We start from the raw sequence: 23,170 nt of genomic DNA on the forward strand, positions 1-23,170 counted from the left end.
CCGCTCCGCGTCGGGTTTGGCTTGACCCCTTTTTCTTGGCAACTGCGGGCCAGGCAGCATTCGAGCTTCCTTCTTTCTAAAGCACCGATGTTATTTATTTAGCTTATTATATTGAGCCCTTTTATTGTATCAAAACTGTTCCATGTCCTTTCCACTGAAATCGAAAATGTTACCTTAATGCGAGTAAACTACGAGCAGACCACTCAATTTGCAGTTTCATGAGGTTTTGAACCGTTATTTCAAATTATTGTATCTTCAGTAATTTTAGTACTTTGTAGCCCCTAAGATTTGAGTGACCGTGACTATGGGCCGGCAATGATAAGATGATACTGAAATTTATTTTAAAATATATCGATGGAATGGAAAACATTTTTTTTTCGGCCTCTAAAAACCTATGAGTTTATCTTTTTCCACAAGATGATTCAGATTTGAATTATACTATCCAGCATTAAAGATAATTGAAAAACCACTTTCTACGTTTAGAAAGGCTAAACCGGAGCTCTATATCGGTCAAATTGGTTTCATCACCCAACTAGATCTTGTTAATTTTTGAGCTCAATCTAATCTTATACAACATTTATAACTGAAATTTGGGCGGGTTTTTTCGTGAAAATGTGACTCCATGAATAATGCTTTCTTTGGTCAATGTATGAACAAACATACTTCAAATATTGTATAAAAACACTGGCACACTGGTTTCTTTATGGGCACAGATAATTTTATTTGAGGCCCTCAGTAATCTTCATTAAATGACCTTCCATTTGCCTTTTTCAAAAAAGAAAATGTAGAGATCTACCTCAACTTTTTTCATTAGTGTTGGTTCAGTTGTCCAAAGGATAAAACATTTAGCAAAGCTCACATCGATGGCAAAACTACAGCATAAAGTTTTTGCATGGTGTTTTGATACTCTACTTCATTTCATTATTTCATAATAAATAATAAACCACCAATTCACAAATGAAATGTTCAGAAAATCCTCTTTACAAGGAAACAAAAATTAACCAAAGATGGAATAATTTATTTCAGATATTTTTTCTCATTCGTATCAGTGAAATATGGCTTAATTTGTGAGAGGTTGCAAAACTAATTTTTTTAATCCAAGAATTTACCATCGATATGAAGCCTCACGAAACTGGAGCCTCATTCAATTGATTTTTCACTATAAATTTATAATTATGAAATCATCGCCATGTTCTTAATGATGACGAAGAGTTCACTTAACGACGCCTGTTTTGAATCAAGCAAAACTACTAAAACAGATGAGCTAATTGAAACAAGGCTTGTGTTCTTTTTGAACTAAGTTTCCTTCAATCAATGAGAATGAGGCTCTAGCTTTTTCTTTTAAATGGTAATAGAGGGCATTCAAGTAATACGTAACACACTTAAGTTGTTTCATTTGCTACCTACTACTTTACCTAGCACTCGTAATGTTACCACAAATACGATTTCTCGAGTACCTACTGTTAGACGGGTATCTTCATCCCGTCCTTTTCCAAAATATTGGTAAAAATTTCCCGAAACAGAATTTTCCTAAGAAATGCAGTTTATTTTGTTTAATTTGCAACGCCATGCTTGCTCACAACATCACCTTTCCTCTGAAGTGCGTCACGTATTACTTGAAATACCTCTTTTTGGGGGAAAAAATATTCATGAATAACAGAACTTCATACACTACAGCTGCTGTAAACCATAAAATAATGTATATTTGTAAATTTACATCGTGACTAGTTCTCACCGCAATTTTTAATTTTCTCCTTACGATTACATTTCACTTAAATAGAGGTGCTAGAGGTTTTTTAAAATTTTACACACACACGCACACACCCTCACAATGCTGCAAAGCTCGGATTTGCATACTGTCCGACACCAAAACTTTCATAGCTGTGAAATCAAATAATTTTAATTACCACTTTCCGCCTTGTTTTTCTGAGCGTACAAGCCCTCGGTGGTGCCGCTTGGGGGCTTTCGGGGGTTGACGGGGGCCGATTTCAGTTGGGGTTCTTCGGTTTCAGCGGCCGGTTTCAACTGGGGTTCCTCCTTCACTGGAGCTGCCTTGAGGTTTTTCTCATCGTCGTCCATGTTTTCCTCCTTGGCGTCGGTTGGTTCTTCGACTTGCGGTTTCAACTCGGGTTTCTCGGAGTCAGCGGCACTCTTGTTTACGGGGTTGTCCACGGGGGGCGCTGGTATACCCTCAAGACTGCAAGAGGGGCCATCGTCGTTGAACGTCCCTGCTGTTTTGTCCTCTTGGATCTCGGTGTCACCCATGTGGTGGTACTGCTGTAGTTCTTCGTAGTTGTCCGAGGTCTCCGCCCATTTTTCTTGGTCCGATTCGAACGGTTGGAATAGGTTTACGTAGCTCGATGACGCTCCACCGGCCTGCGCAAAAGAGAAATAAGTCAAAAACAAGCAGTGAACTCCAACACAATGTGTTGATAAGGCGCGTCATTAACTCGCACATATCAACTCCTTTAGTTTTCATTTACAGAGATTTCAAAATAGGCAAACAGCACAACAAGAGAATTCACGATCCAACACTGCGAGGTCAAAGACGCACCTTGACGAGACCGTGTATTGTGAATGTAGAAAGCTATTCGATCGAATTTAAGTTTTTTGATCTGCCTCAAGCAAAATCTTATCAGATTCTTGAAGAAAAGTGCTACGGAATAATTTAAGCGAAGAAAGGAAAAATTCTGTCGAGCTCCTTGAAGATAAAGTCGATTTAAAGGTATTTTGGGGCTAAAATACCCAAATCACCGGTAGTATAAATCCCGTTATATTATTGAAAAGAAATGACTCGATATAAATGCAATTGCTTTAAATACGTCTTGATTTTGTTATTTTAAACGTCTTTCCATGCAAAGAAGTTCAACCATGTCGTTGCTTTATTCATTCATGAATTGAAAGTAAGCAATCTACATCCCGAAAATCTACTGATTTGCCGTAAAAAATTGCAGAAACTTGATATACCAGGTCGATGCACCCACTCGTTGAATTTACCAACCGATTCCGTGAGTGCAAATGTGTGGAAATCAATATGCTATAGTCATTTTGGGTGCATTTATTTTTCATGAAAAAATAATAATTTCAATCCCGAAAAACCATCAAATTTCCGTATAAAATCGAAAAAATCAAAATATGTCGACTCCTCGACGTGAAAATTAGATTCTACGTGTGTAAATACTTATGTATCGATATGCTGAACAGAAACTATGTGTGGACACAGTCAGAAGCCCGCGGCAACATTAATTCAACAGAAAAACTGTAAAAATTAGATCGGATTTTAGCCGCTTTGCCCGCCTCTCCTCGTTACTTACAACAAACCGTTCTTATGCTCATCTCAAAATTTTTCTCGGAGCTTTGGGTTATTATCAGCTTCCATTTAAATTCCGGTTCGATGGCCGAATCGGCTGCCAAAAAAGCAAGCCACTGTTGAAGGGTTCTATGAGAAATTCGTGATATTATCGGCTCTCAGGAAATCACCCCATGGCTAAAATTGGTGGTATAAATGTTTAAGTGCTTAAAATAATCGTATTCAAGAAACTAAGGCATTAAACTATGGAGTCGATTTCTTTTTAATAATATAACGGGATTTACTACCGGTGATTTAGCTATTATAGCCCCAGAATACTTTTAAAGCGCCTTAACGTTCCAGAATCTCGACGGATTTTTTTTTTTTTTTTTTAAGCGTGCCAGAAGGGCTCGCTTTTTGAAATCACTCGGATGTACCATATAGTCCGAGAGCCAGACGACTTTGAGTGACAAACTCGGGATACATGTTTTGACCCCCTAAATCGATAGCCTTGCATGCACTGAAACGGAAAATTTTTGTCTGCCGCCCTCTAGCCTGTGCCATCACCCTCATCTAGGCCCTCAAAGTGGTCCAAAAAACACCATCTGGTGACAAACTCCTGACGCTCGGCAGACAAGTCTATTATTAAAGATCATACCCAGGGTGACTAGAAAAACTTTGTCTGCCGCCTTCTAGCCTGTGCCATCACCCTCATCTAGGCCCTCAAAGTGGTCCAAAAAACACCATCTGGTGACAAACTCCTGACGCTCGGCAGACAAGTCTATTATTAAAGATCATACCCAGGGTGACTAGAAAAACTTTGTCTGCCGCCTTCTAGCCTGTGCCATCACCCTCATCTAGGCCCTCAAAGTGGTCCAAAAAACACCATCTGGTGACAAACTCCTGACGCCTAGTGCGGTTGCAGATGTACTCCTGTGAGCAGCTTGTGTAATAAAGTTTGAATGATACATCATTCTCTTCGTTTTTTCGTGTAGAATCCGATTTTCGATGTTGTCAAGTCCAAAAATGATGCTGGTGCCCCCAATTCAAGATGGCGCCCAAAATGGCCGCCCCGGGGGTCAAAATTCCAAAATTTGAGAATATTGTCGAGTTTGGTATCCATTTATATGTAATTTTGGTCGTAGAATTCATATCTGGTGTCAAAAAATAATTTCAACCCCTTAGGGTCCGTCAAATCCAAGATGGCGGCCAAAATTTCAACTTTAATGATAATTACCCAAGATGCACCTTTCACTGTCGAATGACGTGTCTTCATTTATGTTAATTAGGTCAGAAAACCTACAAGGGAGGTCTACAATGCCACTGCACCCTATGGAGGGCCAGGGTTCACCCCCTCCTACCCCCAATATGGCCGCCGCGGAGGGCATAAATAGTGACATTCTCTCAGAACGTCATAGTAGGTGTCCATTCCTATGTAATTTGAGGCGTAAATTCCAAATTTCAAGTCATAAATCGCAAATGTGAGACTTGCAATGGCTTATACCCTATATGGGGCCAGGGGAACCCCCTCAACCCCCTCTTCTTTCTAATATGGCTGCCATGGGGGGCATAAATAGTGAAATTCTCTCAGGACGTCATGTGAGGTGTCGATTCTTATGTAAGTAGAGGCTTATATTCCGAATTCCAAGTTGAAAATCGCAAATTAGAGGTCTGGAATGCCATTTCACCCTACGCGGGGCCAGGAGCAGCCCCCTACCCTCTTCAAAACGGTCGCCGGGGGGGGGGCATAGTTGCAGTGAAATTCTCTCAAAGCGGCATGTGAGGTGTCGATTCTAATGTAAATAGAGGTGTAGATTCGGAATTCCAAGTCGGAAATCGCAAATTAGAGGTCTGGAATGCCATTACCCCTACGGGGGGCCAGGAGCAACCCCGTACCCTCTTCAAAACGGCCGCCGGGGGGACATAGTTGCAGTGAAATTCTCTCAAAGCGGCATGTGAGGTGTCGATTCTCATGTAAGTTGAGGCCATTTCACCCTACGCGGGGCCAGGAGCAGCCCCGTACCCTCTTCAAAACGGCCGCCGGGGGGACATAGTTGCAGTGAAATTCTCTCAAAGCGGCATGTGAGGTGTCGATTCTCATGTAAGTTGAGGCGTAGATTCCGAATTTTAAGTCAGAAATCGTCAATATCTCAAAGTGACAAAAACACTTAAGCATGGCAATCGCTCTGGCCTTCATCTTGGAATAAAGAATGCATCTTGGGTTGGGTTCAGTTATGTCGAAAGAGCTGGAAATGAATCGGATAATTTAATGGTGATTGACATATTTCACCGGTGTTCTTTTTCAAATGTACACAGAGGATTCATATTGGTTTCTGGTTCTTTCATTATTAGATAACTGGATAATAGATGGTTCTTTTTGTAATCGATTTTCTTCTAGCAGGAGCGTGCGTTTTGTTGCAGATAACGCAGGAAACTGTAGGTGTCGCTTCTACTAGGAGACGAAACCCTGCGCTACAAAAAGCACTCAATTATCCAGTTGTTTTAATTGCAATTAAACTGAGTGCGTTCATAAACAATAACATAGGAACTCTGAATGCAGATACATACTTCGTCGGCAAAAAAATTATATTTTTGTGGGAATTTTTAAAAATGAAAAAAACAGACGCCCATCTGAGTCCTTTGCGTACATAGAAAAAGAATACGCGTGAAATTTGTCAATTACCATTAAAATCACCAATTCATTTCCAGCTCTTTCGACAAAAATGAACCCAAGCAGCATTTTTAGTCCAAAATGTAGGCCAAAGCGGTTGCCATATATAAGTATTTTCGTCACTATGGGATATTTACATGTTTTGACTTGTGATTCGAAATCCACGCCTCAGATTAAAAACAAATCGACACCTACTATGCCGCTTTGAGAGAATTTCACTGTTCCTATGTGGGCGAATATTGGAATAGCGGACATTTCAGGGTGAAAAAAGTCGATAAATCAAGTTCATAATTTCCCTTGGAAGTTATGTGTTTTCTTAATTCTGGACGATTTCTGGGATCTGAAAACGTATATGGTCCCAATGTTATGAATCGACACCTCACATGACGTCCTGAGAGAATTTCACTATTTATGCCCCCCATGGCAGCCATATTAGAAAGAAGAGGGGGTTGAGGGGGTTCCCCTGGCCCCATATAGGGTATAAGCCATTGCAAGTCTCACATTTGCGATTTATGACTTGAAATTTGGAATTTACGCCTCAAATTACATAGGAATGGACACCTACTATGACGTTCTGAGAGAATGTCACTATTTATGCCCTCCGCGGCGGCCATATTGGGGGTAGGAGGGGGTGAACCCTGGCCCTCCATAGGGTGCAGTGGCATTGTAGACCTCCCTTGTAGGTTTTCTGACCTAATTAACATAAATGAAGACACGTCATTCGACAGTGAAAGGTGCATCTTGGGTAATTATCATTAAAGTTGAAATTTTGGCCGCCATCTTGGATTTGACGGACCCTAAGGGGTTGAAATTATTTTTTGACACCAGATATGAATTCTACGACCAAAATTACATATAAATGGATACCAAACTCGACAATATTCTCAAATTTTGGAATTTTGACCCCCGGGGCGGCCATTTTGGGCGCCATCTTGAATTGGGGGCACCAGCATCATTTTTGGACTTGACAACATCGAAAATCGGATTCTACACGAAAAAACGAAGAGAATGATGTATCATTCAAACTTTATTACACAAGCTGCTCACAGGAGTACATCTGCAACCGCACTAGGCGTCAGGAGTTTGTCACCAGATGGTGTTTTTTGGACCACTTTGAGGGCCTAGATGAGGGTGATGGCACAGGCTAGAAGGCGGCAGACAAAGTTTTTCTAGTCACCCTGGGTATGATCTTTAATAATAGACTTGTCTGCCGAGCGTCAGGAGTTTGTCACCAGATGGTGTTTTTTGGACCACTTTGAGGGCCTAGATGAGGGTGATGGCACAGGCTAGAAGGCGGCAGACAAAGTTTTTCTAGTCACCCTGGGTATGATCTTTAATAATAGACTTGTCTGCTGAGCGTCAGGAGTTTGTCACCAGATGGTGTTTTTTGGACCACTTTGAGGGCCTAGATGAGGGTGATGGCACAGGCTAGAGGGCGGCAGACAAAAATTTTCCGTTTCAGTGCATGCAAGGCTATCGATTTAGGGGGTCAAAACATGTATCCCGAGTTTGTCACTCAAAGTCGTCTGGCTCTCGGACTAATAGTACAGCACACCGATCAACCAATGCTATTCAACGGGCCGTCCAAATATTTTTTTCCTCGGACCCGTTTTTCTTGTCTTTGAACCATTATACTGTCAAGCCCTGATGGTCTCTTACCAAAAAACCGAATGAACTGCTAATTGGGAACCCTTGAGAACATTTTCCTGTCAAAACCGTATTATTTCATTTGACAGATCCTTCAAAAACCCTTTTTTACGCTAGAGCGATTTGAATCTAGAATATTTTTTCCCGCCGCACTTTAATGGGTGCTTCGTACCCATTGACTATACAACATGAGCCCTATGCATTACTCCATGATAGAATGCCATATCAAAACAGCTGATATTATTAGCTCTTGGTTCAGCGATTCATTCAAGCTCATGTCTCCGAAATTTCAGTTGTTCGGCACGCTTTTCCAACATATTCATGTTGGATGTTTCTCCTTGTTTTTTTTTTGGCTTAAACGATTCAAGAGATACTGTAGTCCAAAATATAAAGATTTTTCAATTTGGACGTTTAAAAAATGTTTAACTCGTTCAGGCACACCGTGTATTGTATGGAGTACTGCTGTTATTCGACCCTTGTCTTCAGGTCAAAATTCTTACAAAGAAGCCCCTTGCAAGAGGCGAATTTTTTGTAATTTCTCCCAGTTTTTTCACCGTTAGGTATATAACTGAATTGCTTGTCAAATTCTGAGGTCAATTATATTAAATTTAATTTTATACATTTCTTTTTCCCCTCTTCATTTTATTTTTTGTATCGAGAAGTCGAGGTTTTGTTGATTTCTTCGGATTTCGATTACTGTAACTTCTCTTCCATTCGGCCGATTTTTATGAATGAGACCTCTTTCAATTCGTCTTTAAACGGAGAGTAAGGAAAAAATTGCTAGGTACTCGCGAAACAATTTTTTCGAAAATTTGCTGGATTCCAACTTGACGGTGAAATGGGTAATCGAGTGGAAGTAATTAGGTTTGACTGCGGCAAGGGCCGCGAGGGTCGCCTTATTGTTCTTCAGCTGGGAGGCCACGCGGCGAACCGAGCCACGATCGGGACAGTACCTGGGTTTCTGCCTGCTTGTGCACTGTTTTGGCCTGATAGGGGAGTGAATATCTGTATGGACCACAGTTAGCACATGGTCTAATGAGTCTCGAGGCTCATCACAGATTGCACTTACGGGTATCTTGCCTGGTCCAGGCTATCAGAGCAGGGACACCAACTTTTGAAAAGTATAGCAGGGGTATGGAGATCTGTCAAAGCAACGTTTTGAACAAAACGGAGTGAGTGAAATTCTCATTCTTAAAGTGCCGAACTGGTCAGTCATCCTCGAATCAGTTCGCTTGCTTCTGCTTATATATGCATATTTTAAATCAGCGCGTCGTACTCTTAGGCTTTTTTTAAAAAAACCAAGTAACGTATACTCTTGGTATTCACTGCACATAAACTAGAAAGCCCCAGAATGAGAAACAACTTTAAATCATAATTATTGACGGATAAATAAACTTGTTACTTGCTTTGGAAAATCTCAGAAGTTCGCGGTAGTCACTTTTCGGTAAGGAACTAAGGGACTCGGTTATTGTATCGAGCAGGGTTCGAAACGATCGCAAAGGCGGTATACTACGTATACGCGCCAATAATAATGAAATAATAATAGAAGGTGGGCCAATGCGTTATTGTGATACATACTTTATACAGGGTTATCCAAAAGTCATCTACTACCCCTGTAATTTGTTTCCGAATTGACATAGAAATTTGAAACTTTGGGTATGTTCTTAGGTCTTCATCAGCAACTTTTTGATCCCCCTAAAAGTTTTGAAGGAGCTTTTACCGCTTTGTATACCAATTCCAACAATCAGCCTGCTATTCCCATAACTCTTGTTTCAATCGATAACCATATCATCTTCTATCTGTTTCAGAAATTTTTGGGGCTCCTGTATTTGGCGGATAATATAACTGGTAAGTTGCACACAGTATGTACACGGAAAAAATTAAATTGCTGATTTGACAGTTAAATTGCTAAAAAAGTGACTGCAACGTTTCAACGTACATTTTACAACATAAAAATGCTACTTTGGTCACCCTCGTGGTTAAATTAGCTTACAATAGTGGTTAAAGTAGAAATTTTTGGTTGTTAAATCTACGTTGAAACGTTGCAGTCACTTTTTTAGCAATTGAAAGTTAAATCAGCAATTTTTTCCGTGTAGTAAAGTAAAGAGCATGCCTTAAGGCCCTTAAGTGCTTTAAGTGCCTTAAGTGCCTCTAGAACCTTTAGTCTTTTTACGTTTGACCCTAAAATTTTGTGACCAGCCCGAACTAATGTCATAAATGGAATAAATTTTATTTCAGAGAGAGTGTTCTGAAGTAGTACATCACTCGGCACAAATTTGAATGTGCGCATCGTAGGTATTTTACACTCTTTATTTACCTTTGAAAAAATGTATTCACGAGTCAAAATTCGCTCACGGTTCAGTGACCCATTAAGAGGGGCACTAGATCAGAAATTCTGTTCCTGAGATGCAATTAGTTCCCATGAAGGAGCCTTTTTAACCGTTCACGTACTGCAAGGAAACTTTCCGATTTATCGAAAGAAACTTTCCTGAGTTTAAACGTTAGTTTTGCAGACTCGTGGTTGAAATCTGTGAGAGATTTCTCCGCAAAAACACAGCTCTAGTTTCAGCCTTTTGATTGGGTGTTATTTGAAGCCTGCACACGTTTCGAGAACTTTCCGACCACTTAGGACGTGGTGGAAAATCGTAGGAAGGAAAGAATGAGGAATCAATTTCTGTTCTTTTCTAGGTTATTGCGCGTCAAATACGCTCAAATAAAGCTGTAAGCAAACAGGAGACAAAATATTCCAATCAAGTGCTAACAAAGTGAGCTATCGAACACATAAATAGAGGGAATTTTGACTATGAGAACCATAGTCATGGCTACTATACTGTCGTGTGAAGGAAAAACGTCGTATGAATGGACTAAATTTTGCAATAAGGAGCCACAATTTCCGGCCCATTTTAGACACGATACAAGATACATGCCATTGGTTTCTCTATGCGTATATGTGCCTTTTATAAGAGAGCCAGAGAGAGTGATTCCTTATTGCAAAATGTACTCCAAATATTCGAGAGTTGCCAATTTCCCCGGATGAAACATACATTTTTGTAGAAAGCTATGCATATTTCTCCTTGAATTTTCAGACATTTTAGATTCAATTCTGAATAAAATTTTTGAAAAATCTTAAGAAAAATATTAGAAATTTCCCAGAAAATTCGTGTTTTGCTGCAAGAAATACGGCAACGTGTCGTCAAGCTCATACGGTGCTCTTCCTTAGCACGACAGTATACATTAATGTGTCATAACCATTATAATTTCGATATTTTTAGGTTATTCATACTTCCGTCGCTATCAAGTATTGAATTTGTATCTCTATGGTAAGAACAACACCGTAATTATTGGTCTTAATTACTATCAATTACCGACATGTATAGAAACTACTCTCCCCGTACATACACTCTAAGCAGGGTAACATGTGGAACCTTCAGGCATATACCTCAGAAATGGACGAATGTAAGTTGAGTCCCAATGCATTGAGGTCATTAGGAGAGAAGGTAAATTGAGTCCCGACTCCTAATTGGTGGTACGTAAATTGAGTCCCGGTAGCATTATCACTGTATGCGTGAGGATGGGAGAGTGTGCGTGAGAGGCAAGAAATGAAGTAAATGTTTTGTGAAGTTAAGTGATTGTAAAAAGCTTAAATTTTATCTGCAAGTATTCAAGATTCATGGTTACTACAAAGGTCGATTTGTTCCATTGGTTTTCTTGTTATTGCCTGACAAAAAAACTGATACGTACGCAACAGCACTTCGATTTGTCGTCAAGCGCTGTGAATATTTAGGTTTACAGTTTCAACCGAAAGAAGTTTTTTTGGAATTCGAAGAAGGTATACACAAAGCAGCTCGTTGAATATGGCCGAGTGTTAGACTTAAGGGATGTCGCTTTCATCTTGGGCAGAGTTTGCGGCGCCACATACAAAAGTGCGGCTTAGCGACCGTGTATAAAGACTCTCGATCTGAACTCAGCGATTATTTAAAATATTTCTTCGGCTGGATAATAGTGAAGGAGATGTTGACGATGCCTTCGTATTTCTATTTATTTCCACTACTATTCACTGTTCACCAACGCAAATACAGTGGGACTCAATTTACTTATGGGGGATTAATTGACAGGACTCAATTTACCTATGGGTGATTAATTGACGGGACTCAACTTACCCTCAAAACATCATTTGGGACTCAACTTACCTTTCCCTCAGAAATAGCTCAAGTGGACCCCGTCAAAAGTCTCTGTCAAAGAGACACGTATACTCGTAAATTCAGCAAAATTCCGGAGACGAATAGCTGGACTGAAAATCACATCCGCGTCGAAGCTTGAATCGGAAAAAATCATCCTGTGGCGGAAAAATCGAGTTTCAATTGAAGTTGACTCAAGTCAAAATCAATTGTCGGAACTTCACCGGCGTTTTATATTAAATCAGTCGTCTTTGATCCAGCATCTGTGCCGTTAGTTGAATTTCAATTTTCGGACTCTAAATCACGCTGAAATTGCATCGATTTACGATTACTACGACTTGGCGCCGACTAACATCTTATCCTTTCCATTTACGACTTATCTTCCATCGACTCAATTTTCCCAGAAACAAAGGGATTTACGAAACGGAAGGGGTGGGGAGGGGAGGAGGAGGGTCAGCTATATTTACGTCTGAAAACTTAAGCTCTAAAATGATTATCAATCAAGAGTATATAAAATTAGGGATCTGCATCAAATGGGTGTGACACACTGATTCTTAGCATACGGAGAAAGAAGTGCGGTTCATATAGAACAGTTGTGTTTTCCGGTTTAAATTATTGAAAGAAGCCTCTTTTTTGTCAAATTGTTACCATTTATCCGAGAAACTCTTAAAAAAATTATTTAGATTATTATAAGTCAATCAATTTTATTTCAATTATACATAAAAAATGATATTATTCATTTCAAGACGGCCATAAGTGCGATCTTCTGCATGCATTTGTGGTTGCGTTCCAGACGCACAACAAACACATTTACAAGTTAGCAATGTCAAGAAAGGGAGGCATTTTACTTAAAAGCTCTGTTTTCATTGGCTCTCAGGAGGAATAATGCCAGTTACGGCTGTCTTGTCTGAAACTACGTGATTGTTTGCGCACTTACGACTTTATCATAAGTCTCCTTTTCACGCAATTCAGACGAAATTTCTTATTTTACCTATTTAGGTGATTTAATCTAAAAGAGATTAGACAAATTTTGAAGGAAAACTTGATTTCGAAACTTTGAAAGTTACGGTTCTCTTCTGTTTTAATTGGGTCTGTGGAGGAATAATGTCACATACAGCTGTTTTTCTTGAAACTACGTTATTCTCTGCGCATACTTACGGCTTTAAAAGGCTTAGGAGAATTGAATCAGTGAGTTCGAAAACACACCAACTCGGGGAAAAAAATTGTTCAGGAAACACTTAGAACTGCGCAGCGGGCGAAGAAGTTAGTTTCAGAAAAACCTTTTTGGTGCCAAAGGACAAGTACTTAGAGACTTTGTAAAGCACCAAGTTGCAATCGATACACCATGTTTGATGACAGAGAATTAAGCGTTTAAAAATTTCAGAGTTGGTGGGTTTTCGTTCTCACCGACTCTCAGATACTGACTTTCCATATAGTCTGCCCTGAAAAAGGTATATTTTTCGACCTGAATAACGCTTGAATATTTATATAACTTGTTGGTACAAGGTTTACTGAACCAAAAAAAGAGAACCGTAAAAATGGATGGTCACCCGTTTCCCTTGAAATGGCCAAAATTTGGTATTTTCAATGAAATACTTCGATTTTTCCCTTTTCCCGTCGCTGTTTCGAGCACTTCAGATTGCAATTTCGAAACTTCCTTTTGCGTGCAGATGCTTCTATTCATAAGTGTTACTAGACCGAAAAAAAGTAAAAATCGAAAAAACCCGAGTTGGTGTGTTTTCGAACTCACTGATTCAATTCTCAGATGTCTCTACATAGAGATAAGACGTTTGCTATTTTAAATACTTCAGTGATTTCACCTGAAAGAGTTCATGCAGACGAATTTTGAAGTAAACTCGATTTGGAAAATTTGACAGTTTCGACTCTCTCCGCTATCACGGGAGAATATGCATGTTTGTTTTAAGTTTGACTCGCGGCTCGGATTCGTGAATGCTCGTACGGGCTCACCTCCAATCTCGATTCAAATCTGCGGGTGCAGCAGCTATATTGAAGGGTGTTGAGGGAAAACCGAGACCGGAACGTGAACGTAGTGTTCTGCCGTGCTAAAGGAAAAACGCCGTATGAACCTTCAGGCGTTGCCAAATTTGCTTTAATAAAACGTGAATTTCCTGGTAAATTTATGAATATACCCCATCTAATTTTTAAGATAATTTTGTTCGCAACTCCACCGAAAAGTCCTGAAAATTTCAAGGATAAATATTCATAACTTTTCTCTAAAATGAACATTTTGTCGTAGGAAATTTGGCAACTCTGGAATGTTCCTTCCTGAGCACGGGAGTATTGGAGAACTTGGTGCCGGGAGAAAGTTTGCTCCTCGCAGATATAAAACACACGGGCAACTTCGCGACCGGGGCTTTCGATTCCCCGTCGGATCGCTTTATCTAAACACAGCTGCTCTGAAAGCAGGGCGGAGAGAAAACAGGAAACGCGAAATTGCTTTTCTCCGTCGCTCTTCGATTCTTTTCTTTTTGATGTAAAATCGGGTTGTCTGACTGTACAGTTTGGAAGGGGGGGATTTCTCTTGGTCCAGGGCTCAAACTGAGAGCTACTCTATCCCGAAGAACTTTCGCGGAAAAGTACCTGAGAATTTGTGACTAAAATTTACTTTCCGAGCGGGCTGATGGTTGGAATTGGTAGACAAAGCTATAGACAAAGGGAATTTGGAGGGAGCCTCTTGGTGGAAGCGGTTGGTTTGGACGAAGAAGATAAGTGATAGACTGAATAAAATTGCTTTTCCCCGTCGCTCTTCGATTCTTTTCTTTTTGATGTAAAAATCAGGTTGTCTGACCGTAAAAATGGGGGGGAGGGGGTTGAAGTCTTCTCTTGGTCCAGGGATCAAACTGGGGGCTACTTCACCCCGAGGAACTTTCGCGGAAAAGTACCTGAGAATTTTTGACTAAAATTTACTTTCCGAAATTGGTAGACAAAGCTAGAGACAAAGAAGACCAAGGGATTTGGAGGGATGCTATTGGTGGAGGCTGGTGGTTGCAATGCTACCGTGCTAAGCAAGAACACCGTAAATCCATCAAGATTTTAACGCGTTATAAAATAAAAATTGTTTTACCCACGCACCTCAAAATTTTAGGTTAAGTTCTTCATAGTATTTGCGAACTGTAAAAACATTGTCCCAAGGTATCCAAGTTTTTCTGCCATGATACATTGTTTCCAAAAAAAAAATGTAAAATGGCGTTTGCGGCGTTCGTACGTTCCACGGCAGAATGGACGAAGAAGATAAGTAATAGACTGAATAACAGCAACCGATACGAGACCCGACAGTTAGTCCATCCCCTTAGTCTGTAAGAGCCACTGGTTGCGTCGAATAGAATCGCTCTGTACTCTCTATGTCTCTTTTGTCTATAACTTTGTCTATAAATTTCAACAATAAACCCGCTGTTCAAGAAACGACGATAAATACTGCCGACGCCTCTATGCACCAACTCCAACTCTAAGATAAATGTTCAATAGAAACGAAATGGTCAGGCGATGGGAAAGCAACTATTCGAACGTCAAAGCAGTCAAATTGCCTATATGCATAATTGAAGGCGTTTCATTTGAGTACGTGGGAACATTCCTCGTACTTTCCTAGGAATTCCCTCCTTATTCCTTGCACTTGATTTTTTTTTTTTAAAAACTTCGATCGCTAGATACGTTAATGGCAATAAAGAACCAAAGTCATCGTTTAAAAATTAGAGAACAGGTGTGAAATGATCTAGAAGTTATCAACAGCTGAAAGCTAAGAACGTCTTGGAAATTGGGCAAGGTGATCTCGATAAAAAACTCGCGTAAGAAAAATAAAAATTGAAGAGGTCATAGAGCTTGTAAAGTAATAACATGCCAAGGTTCAAATAAGAAGAGGCTTAACTCCACAGAACCTAAATTTTAAGTAGAGAAATTCGCTTTGAGTAGACAACTTGGATCTTATTATATTTGTGAATACCTTTCTTTTCTAGTGTTGTATAAGGTATGAGCCGTTTGGTACACTTCTGTGCCGATCAAGGGCGCAAATTTGCATTATAATCCGTCAATTTCCTGTTACAACACAGCATGGTGAAACATAGAATTGCAAGCTTGTCTCATAGGTTCAAAAAGTGAATCAAGTTCTTGGCGTGAATTTCGTCGTTTTCCTCACGAAATAACGTAACTCCATTTCGATGTTGCCAAATCTCTCCTCACAAATTGCATATTAACCAAGAAAATCTTGGGCATTGCTAACTGAAAATTTATCTGATTTTTCCTCAGATTTAGTGCAAAAATCAGAGAAATTTTGGGTAGAAATTGCAAAGGAACATTTTGGTAAAATAAATTAATTGTTTAAGTCAATTTGGCAACCTTGGGATGTAATTGCGTTCCTTCGCCCGAAAGACGACGATTTGCACCGCATTTTGCAATTTGGAACTATAAATTCTAGCCCGGTTTAAAAACAACGTATGTGCCATTAGTTTCCCTATGCACATATAGTGCTTTTTCAGATGAGCCAGAATTTATAGTTCCAAATTGCAAAATGCAGTCCATTCGACGTACTTATAAGTCCACCTGAAAAGAAGTCAATGACATTCGAGTAATATCGCAGCTCGTCAATGTGTCGTGAGAGAGGGTTGGGGTAGGTATCGGTGAATGTCGAAGCACTCAAAAAGATGTACGGATCAGAAAAATGGTATTTACTCACCACGCAAAGGCAAACGAATGCGCCAAGCAACACGCACGAATTCCGTAACATTTTGCAATCGAAAGAGTTGGGAACTCTCGGTCTGGGCCGTATTTATACGCTCGCGAGCGGCTTAAAAAATGTGAAAAAATTCTCTGACGTGGAAACATGTGTTTTTGCCTTTGCTCCTGGCTCCCATTCCGAAAAAGAGCGGTTGAATCGATGTGCGTAGTTTCTGGATAGTTCCTAGGCCACATCTCAAACGTCACTCAAAAAGTAAAACATCGGAAGGTATACATTCGGTGTTGTAAACCTTCATTTTGTCCGTACCAAACATGGACGTATTTGAAGACTTATCTGTAACAATAGCGGATGTGAAAAATTACCTTTTCGAAACACATTCAAAAAACTGTTTTGACATCGAGAAGCTTTTGAGAAAATACTTGAGATGTGATCTTCGAGATCTGTACATTATGCCAGAGCCAAATGTATTACATTTTTGTGTGAACAAAACAGTTTTTTAAGCGTGTTTCTAAAAGGTAATTTTTCACATCCGCCATTGTTACATATAAGGCCTCATTTCTGCCAAACGGAACTATGTGCATTATAACGTGAGCCCTGTTATGGATATATTCTTATGGGTCTCAGGGCTCATGTCTTAATGCACATAGATCTGTTCGGGAGAAATACATCCACATGGGAATACTATCATATGGACGTGTTTCTGTCAAACGGAACTATGTGCATTATAACGTGAGCCCTGTTATGCGTCTATTCTTAAGGGTCTCAGGGCTCATGTCTTCATGCACATAATTCCGTCCGTATATCAACGACAAAACTCCTAAGCCACGTATCCCGTGTGCGGTGCTTAAAAATCTCCGCCTCAATAATATTTTTTTGAAGGAGAACAAAGAACATCAATACCATTCCTGTACATTTTTCAGAATTTGCACCGCACAGGGAAAAAGACTTTAAGGAGGTTCTCAAGAATCGATGTTGAATAATGTTTCATCTAAAAACTGAAGTACGAGGGGAAGTCTGCAACGTCGCAAACCAAGATACCTTTTTTTTTTTTTTTTTTAAGAACAGATTAAGATGCGTAGTTTGGGTGTTCACCATCGATATGTGGACTCTCGGAGTCACAAAATTTCCGGTTCTAGAGTTGTACCAAAATTGTCAAATACCAATATTTTTTGCGGCATTTCAGGCTTTAAGTTTTTGAAAAATGACATAAGTTTTTTTATACTAAGCTATATAATGGGCCTGTTGCATGCAAGAGATACAGCCGTGCGAATAGGCTTTTTAAAGGTTAAATGACACGAAAATTACGATGGTCATATTAAAAAAGTCTGAAATACACTCCTTACTGCGCAATTTGTGTTGTTAGGAACGCGCTTTTTCAAATTTCCCGCGGCTAGGGGCAGTTTTCTAACGGAAACAAGTAACGGCAACTCGCGGCTATTTCCGGCCAACTAAAACTAACAACATAACCTGAAAATCGGAGATCGTGATATCGTGAAATGAAATGTAGAAGGATTGCGTTGGATATTTAAAAGTTGATTAATTTTGTTACTGCGTAAAGCGTATGTGGACCACTATGAGAGATCACGTTGGGTTAGTAAACAAACTGAAGGAAAAAAGAACAACAACAACAACAACGACTCGGCATCTTCCGGAAATCACCGAGCCCGCCGTTTGCTCGTTTCCGGTGATTAGAAAACTGCCCCCAGACGCGGGAAATTTGAAAAAGCGTGTTTCTAACAACGCAAATTGCGCAGTAAGGAGTGTATTTCAGACTTTTTTAATGTGACCATCGTAATTTTCGTGTCATTTAACCTCTAAAAAGTCTATTTGCGCGGCTGTATCTCTTGCATGCAACAGGCCCATTGTAAATTTTCTATTTTAATTCAAGTTAAACCTTCTTTTCCCGTAACATTTTCTTTTTGAAATCGATTGGTACAATTCTCATAACTTTTGCGGCTGTAGGTAATAAACTATTGATGAATTAATTTGCTTTAAATTTGACACATTTGACCCTTGAAGTGGTCCTTTGAGGGCACGGAGTGTTATTTGGGGTTAGGTCGCATAGCGGCCAGTAGTAGTATACTTCCTGATACAGATTTGCAAGAGAGGATGCTAATTTCAAAACAGAAAGCTATTTTCAATTAATAATACCAGAGCTCGAAAAATACGTTTTTCCTCGGGAAATCCTAGAACAAGAAAAGAATCTTGATCGTTATTTCTTGTCCTCAGAGATAATGAAGCGTGCTATTTCTCCTTTTAATATAACTTTTAAAATATCTCAGAGCCAATTAGGTATCAAAACTTGAATTGTTGTAAGTCCGATTTGAGTTTCTTAAGTCAGGAACGTTTTGACCTTCTCTCCTCGAAACTTCTACTCTGCCTTCAGACATTGCCAAGTTTTCTTCTATAAAGACCAAGTGTAACAAACAAACTGAGAATCCCCCCACCCAAAAAAAAAAAAAAATGGTTTAGAAAATTTCGTAAAGAATTTTATCTAAAATATCTGAAAATTTCAAGGAAAAATATGCATCATACCACGCTTTTCAAATTCCTGGAAAGTTGACTATCACTCAAGCCGTGTAGATCGTTTCCCAGTAAATCGTGTTTTATTCTTCAAAATTGGAATGATTACGAACGGTATGGGATTTCCGCTAAGACTTCAAGGTAACACAGCCGCTAATGGATTCCAATGATGGAATGGATCTCAGTTTTTTTCAACAGATTCCCAAGACGCAAAATGCTTCCTGGAATTCTTTTCAGCATACACTATATTTTTTCCTTCTTTTTCTTCTTTTTTTTCGTGATCCGGTTTAAATTGTTATCAAACAATCATATTCATCCATATTGTTCACGGTTCCAAAAGCGCATCTCCTACAACGCTTCCCGTAAATTGGACTACATTTTGCAATTTGGACCTATAAATTCTGGCTCATCTGAAAAAATACTTATGTGCATTGGGAAACTAATGGCACATACGTTGTTTTTAAACCGGGCCGGAATTTATAGGTCCAAATTGCAAAATGCAGTCCAATTCTTACATTCTCTTTTCAAGGAGAAACGGGTTTATTTGACAATGTTTCTGTCAATGAATGCAACTCAATTCATACCATGACCGGAATACAACTATTCGTCCTCGCAAGATGGCCTTGTTGCATATCCGCTTGATTGAAGGCATCTCGGTTTTTTTTTACCCTCAGTGTTCCTTCTCAACTTTTCCGCGGACACGTTTAACTTAGTTTCTGGAAATCAAGTCATAACCAGTAGCCTTATTGTTCAAATTTTGGAATTGTCGATCTTTTAAGACAAGATTAAGGAGAATCCAGCTCTATGGTTGGTCAGTTTAATCGCTTGTCTCCTTTTGCTCGCCGATGAATAACGTAATCATTGAGAAGCTAAAAGCAATTCTTGAGTTTCCGATACTATGTCGTCAAACCCTGGTTTAAATCCATCATTTTTGGTGCGAAATAGAGTACGGAGGATAAAGCTGACCGTTCACAGAACTCAATTCCTCTTAATACTGTCTTAACCGGACCACAAAGACACAAATTTTGTACGATTTTGATTAAAAATAAAATCTTATTGACGACATACTCAAGAATATCTCTGCCGTCACTTTTTTCTTTAATGAAATTCAAAAATTATGCTAAACGTTATTACACATGGATGCTAGGACTTAGAGATTTTTTCGACCATCGCTCTCTTTTTGTGCCGTATTATCTTAATTTATTTGGCAAGAAAAGCTCCGTATTTTAAAGGATGCCTGTCATTCGTAATATGTTGGAGTGCCTTCAATTTCGTATGATACTATGCAACACACTGTGTTGTGAAATAGTTGCTTGAGGCGCCGCGCCGTGGCACGCCACGGCGCGGCGCGGCCGTCGCCGGCTACAGCGGAACACGCACAGGCGCCTACAAACCTAAGTGGATACTTCACGCATTGCGCAATGCGTGAAGTATCCCTGTTGGGTTTGTAGGCGCCAGCGCGTGTTCTGCGCTGGCAGCACGCTGCCCCTCCGCTGTGTGTTCGGCTCATGGAGTCAGCGTTTTTCAACTTATGATTTTGAAATGTTTGCTAACTCTGCATAAATTATTCTCATTTAAATTGAGTTAAGAAAAAAAAGAAGAAAAACAAGCAGTGAACTCCAACACAATGTGTTGATAAGGCGCGTCATTAACTCGCACATATCAACCCCTTTAGTTTTCGTTTACAGAGATTTCAAAAAAGGCAAGCAGCACAACAAGAGAATTAACGATCCAACAGTGCAAGGTCAACGAGGCACCTTGACGAGACCGTGTATTGTAAATCTAGAAAGCTATTCGAACAAATTTAAGTTTTTTGATCTGCCTCAAGCAAAATCTTATCAGATTCTTGAAGAAAAGTGCTACGGAAAAATTTAAGCGAAGAAAGGAAAAATTCTGTCGAACTCCTAGAAGATAAAGTCGATTTAAAGGTATTTTTGGGCTAAAATACCCAAATCACCGGTATTATAAATCCCGTTATATTATTGAAAAGAGATTTATACTCGATATAAATGCAATTGTATTAAATATGTCTTGATTTTTTTATTTTAAACGTCTTTTCATGCAAAGAAGCTTAACCATGTCCATGCTTTATTCATTCATGAATTGAAAGTAAGCAATCCACATCCCGAAAATCTACCGATTTGCCGTGAAAAATTGCAGAAACTTGATATATCAGGTCGATGTACCCACTCTTTGAATTTACCAATCGATTTAGTGAGTGCACGTATGTGAAAGTCAAAATGCTATAGTCATTTTGGGTGCATTCATTTTTCATGAAACAATTGTAAGTAATTTCAATCCCGAAAAACCATACATTTTCCGTATAAAATCGAAAAAATCAAAATATGTCGACTCCCTGACGTGAAAATTAAATTCTACGTGTGAAAATACTTATGTATCGATATGCTGAACAGAATGCCCGCCTCTCCTCGTAATTTACAAACCGTTCCTATACTCATCTCAAAATTTTTCTCAGAGCTTTGTGTTATTATCAGCTTCCATTTAAACCCCGGTTTGATGGCCGAATCGGCTGCCCAAAAAGCAAGCCATTTTTGAAGGGCTCTATGAGAAATTCGTGATATTATCAGCTCTCAGGAAATCACCCCATGGGTAAAATTGCTGGTATAAATTTTCGAGAGCTTAAAATAATCGTATTCAAGAAACTAAGGCATTAAACTATGGAGTCAATTTCGTTTTAATAATGTAACGGGATTTACTTGTCTTCAGGTCAAAACTCATACAAGGACGCCCCTTGCAAGAGGCTAATTTTTTGTAATTTCACTCAATTTTTTCTCCTTTTTATAATTGAATTGCTTGTCACATTCTGAGGTCAATCATATTAAATTGTAATTTATACATTTCTTTTTTTTCCCCTTCATTTTATTTTTTGTTTGGAGAAGTTTTGTTGATTTCTTCGGATTTCGAATACTGTAACTTCTCTTCTATTTGGCCGATTTTTATGAATGAGACCTCTTTTAATTCGTGTTTCAACGGAGAGTAAGGAAAAAATTGCTAAAAACTCGCGAAATAATTTTTTCGAAAATTGGGCGAATCCTAGCGTGACGGTGAAATGGTTAATGAAGCGTAAGTAATTGGGCGAGGAGCTGAGGATCCCGGCCTAGCTTGGCGACCGTCATTAGCTATTGTTCGTCGAGACGCCGACGCAGTGATCAGGAGCGTGGGGAAGAGAGGGGTAAGTGGATTCCTGTATGAGCCACGTTTAGCTAATGGTCTAATGAGTCTCGAGGCTCATCACAGATTGCACTGTATTTCTTAGTTTTAATAAGAAATAAAATATAATTCTGTAAAATTAGTAAATAAATACCAAGATAATTATTCAGGATGTCAAAGACTGACTGAAAACTTTTTATTAACCTCATATGATAAAAATATTATTATCAGCTGACACTGACATTGTTGTCAGATGAACAGCACTATCAGAGCACGGGTACCAACTTTTGAAAAGTATAACAGAGGTTTGGAGATCTGTCAAAGCAACGTTCTGAACAAAGCGGAGGAGTTAAATTCTCATTCCGAGAGTGCCGACCTGCTCAGCCATCCTCGAATCAATTCGCTTGATTCTGCTTATATATGCATATTTTAAATCAGCGCGTCGTACTCTTAGGCTTTTTTTAAGAAAACCAAGTAACGTAGACTCTTGGTATTCACTGCACATAAACTAGAGAGCCCCAGAATGAGAAACAACTTTAAATCATAATTATTGACGGATAAATAAACTTTTTACACGCTTTGGAAAATCTCAGAAGTTCGCGGTAGTCACTTTTCGGTAAGGAACTAAGGGACTCGGTTATTGTATCGAGCAAGGTTCGAAACGATCGCAAAGGCGGTATACTACGTATACGCGCCAAAATGTATTGAGGGATATTATAATTTTGTAAATATTAAGGTGATTCCATTTTGAGTTCAATGATATCCAAAATACTTTAATATTTTCTTTCATATTTTGTGATTTAACTGCGCTGCAGCGTGGTGTACGCGCAACCAAACGCTCAAAATTGGACGTATTTGACTCCAAAGATCAATGTAGAAATGGGTTAAAACCAAAGTGAGCGTCACAATGAACACAGTTCCGATTGATAGAAATACGTCCAATAATCATTCTGCCGTGCCGTGTCGTGAGTTACGCCATGATATCGTTTTAGAAGTGAAAA

At 39.3% G+C, this 23,170-nt stretch overlaps 1 protein-coding gene across 1 annotated transcript; it reads right to left on the bottom strand.

Annotated features, from left to right (window-relative positions):
- Nucleotides 1–1,678: 1,678 nt before the first annotated feature.
- LOC109036858 (uncharacterized) lies at nucleotides 1,679–16,622 on the bottom strand. The gene is made up of 2 exons (XM_019051263.2): nucleotides 16,473–16,622; nucleotides 1,679–2,376 (listed from the first exon to the last, which is right to left on the bottom strand). The coding sequence occupies exons 1-2, from the start codon at nucleotides 16,521–16,523 to the stop codon at nucleotides 1,900–1,902; spliced, it is 528 nt and encodes a 175-aa protein (XP_018906808.2). The 5' UTR covers nucleotides 16,524–16,622; the 3' UTR covers nucleotides 1,679–1,899.
- Between the last annotated feature and the right edge of the window lie 6,548 nt (nucleotides 16,623–23,170).

Source organism: Bemisia tabaci, chromosome 9, assembly GCF_918797505.1.
Source record: "Bemisia tabaci chromosome 9, PGI_BMITA_v3".
Classification (NCBI taxonomy): domain Eukaryota; kingdom Metazoa; phylum Arthropoda; class Insecta; order Hemiptera; family Aleyrodidae; genus Bemisia; species Bemisia tabaci.

Excerpts from the sequence above, each read along its gene's own strand:
- LOC109036858 (XM_019051263.2), bottom strand. The coding sequence starts at position 16,523 with ATGTTACGGAATTCGTGCGTGTTGCTTGGCGCATTCGTTTGCCTTTGC. Across the intron at positions 2,377-16,472 it reads CATTCGTTTGCCTTTGCGTG|GCCGGTGGAGCGTCATCGAG; the intron begins GTGAGTAAATAC and ends TCTTTTGCGCAG.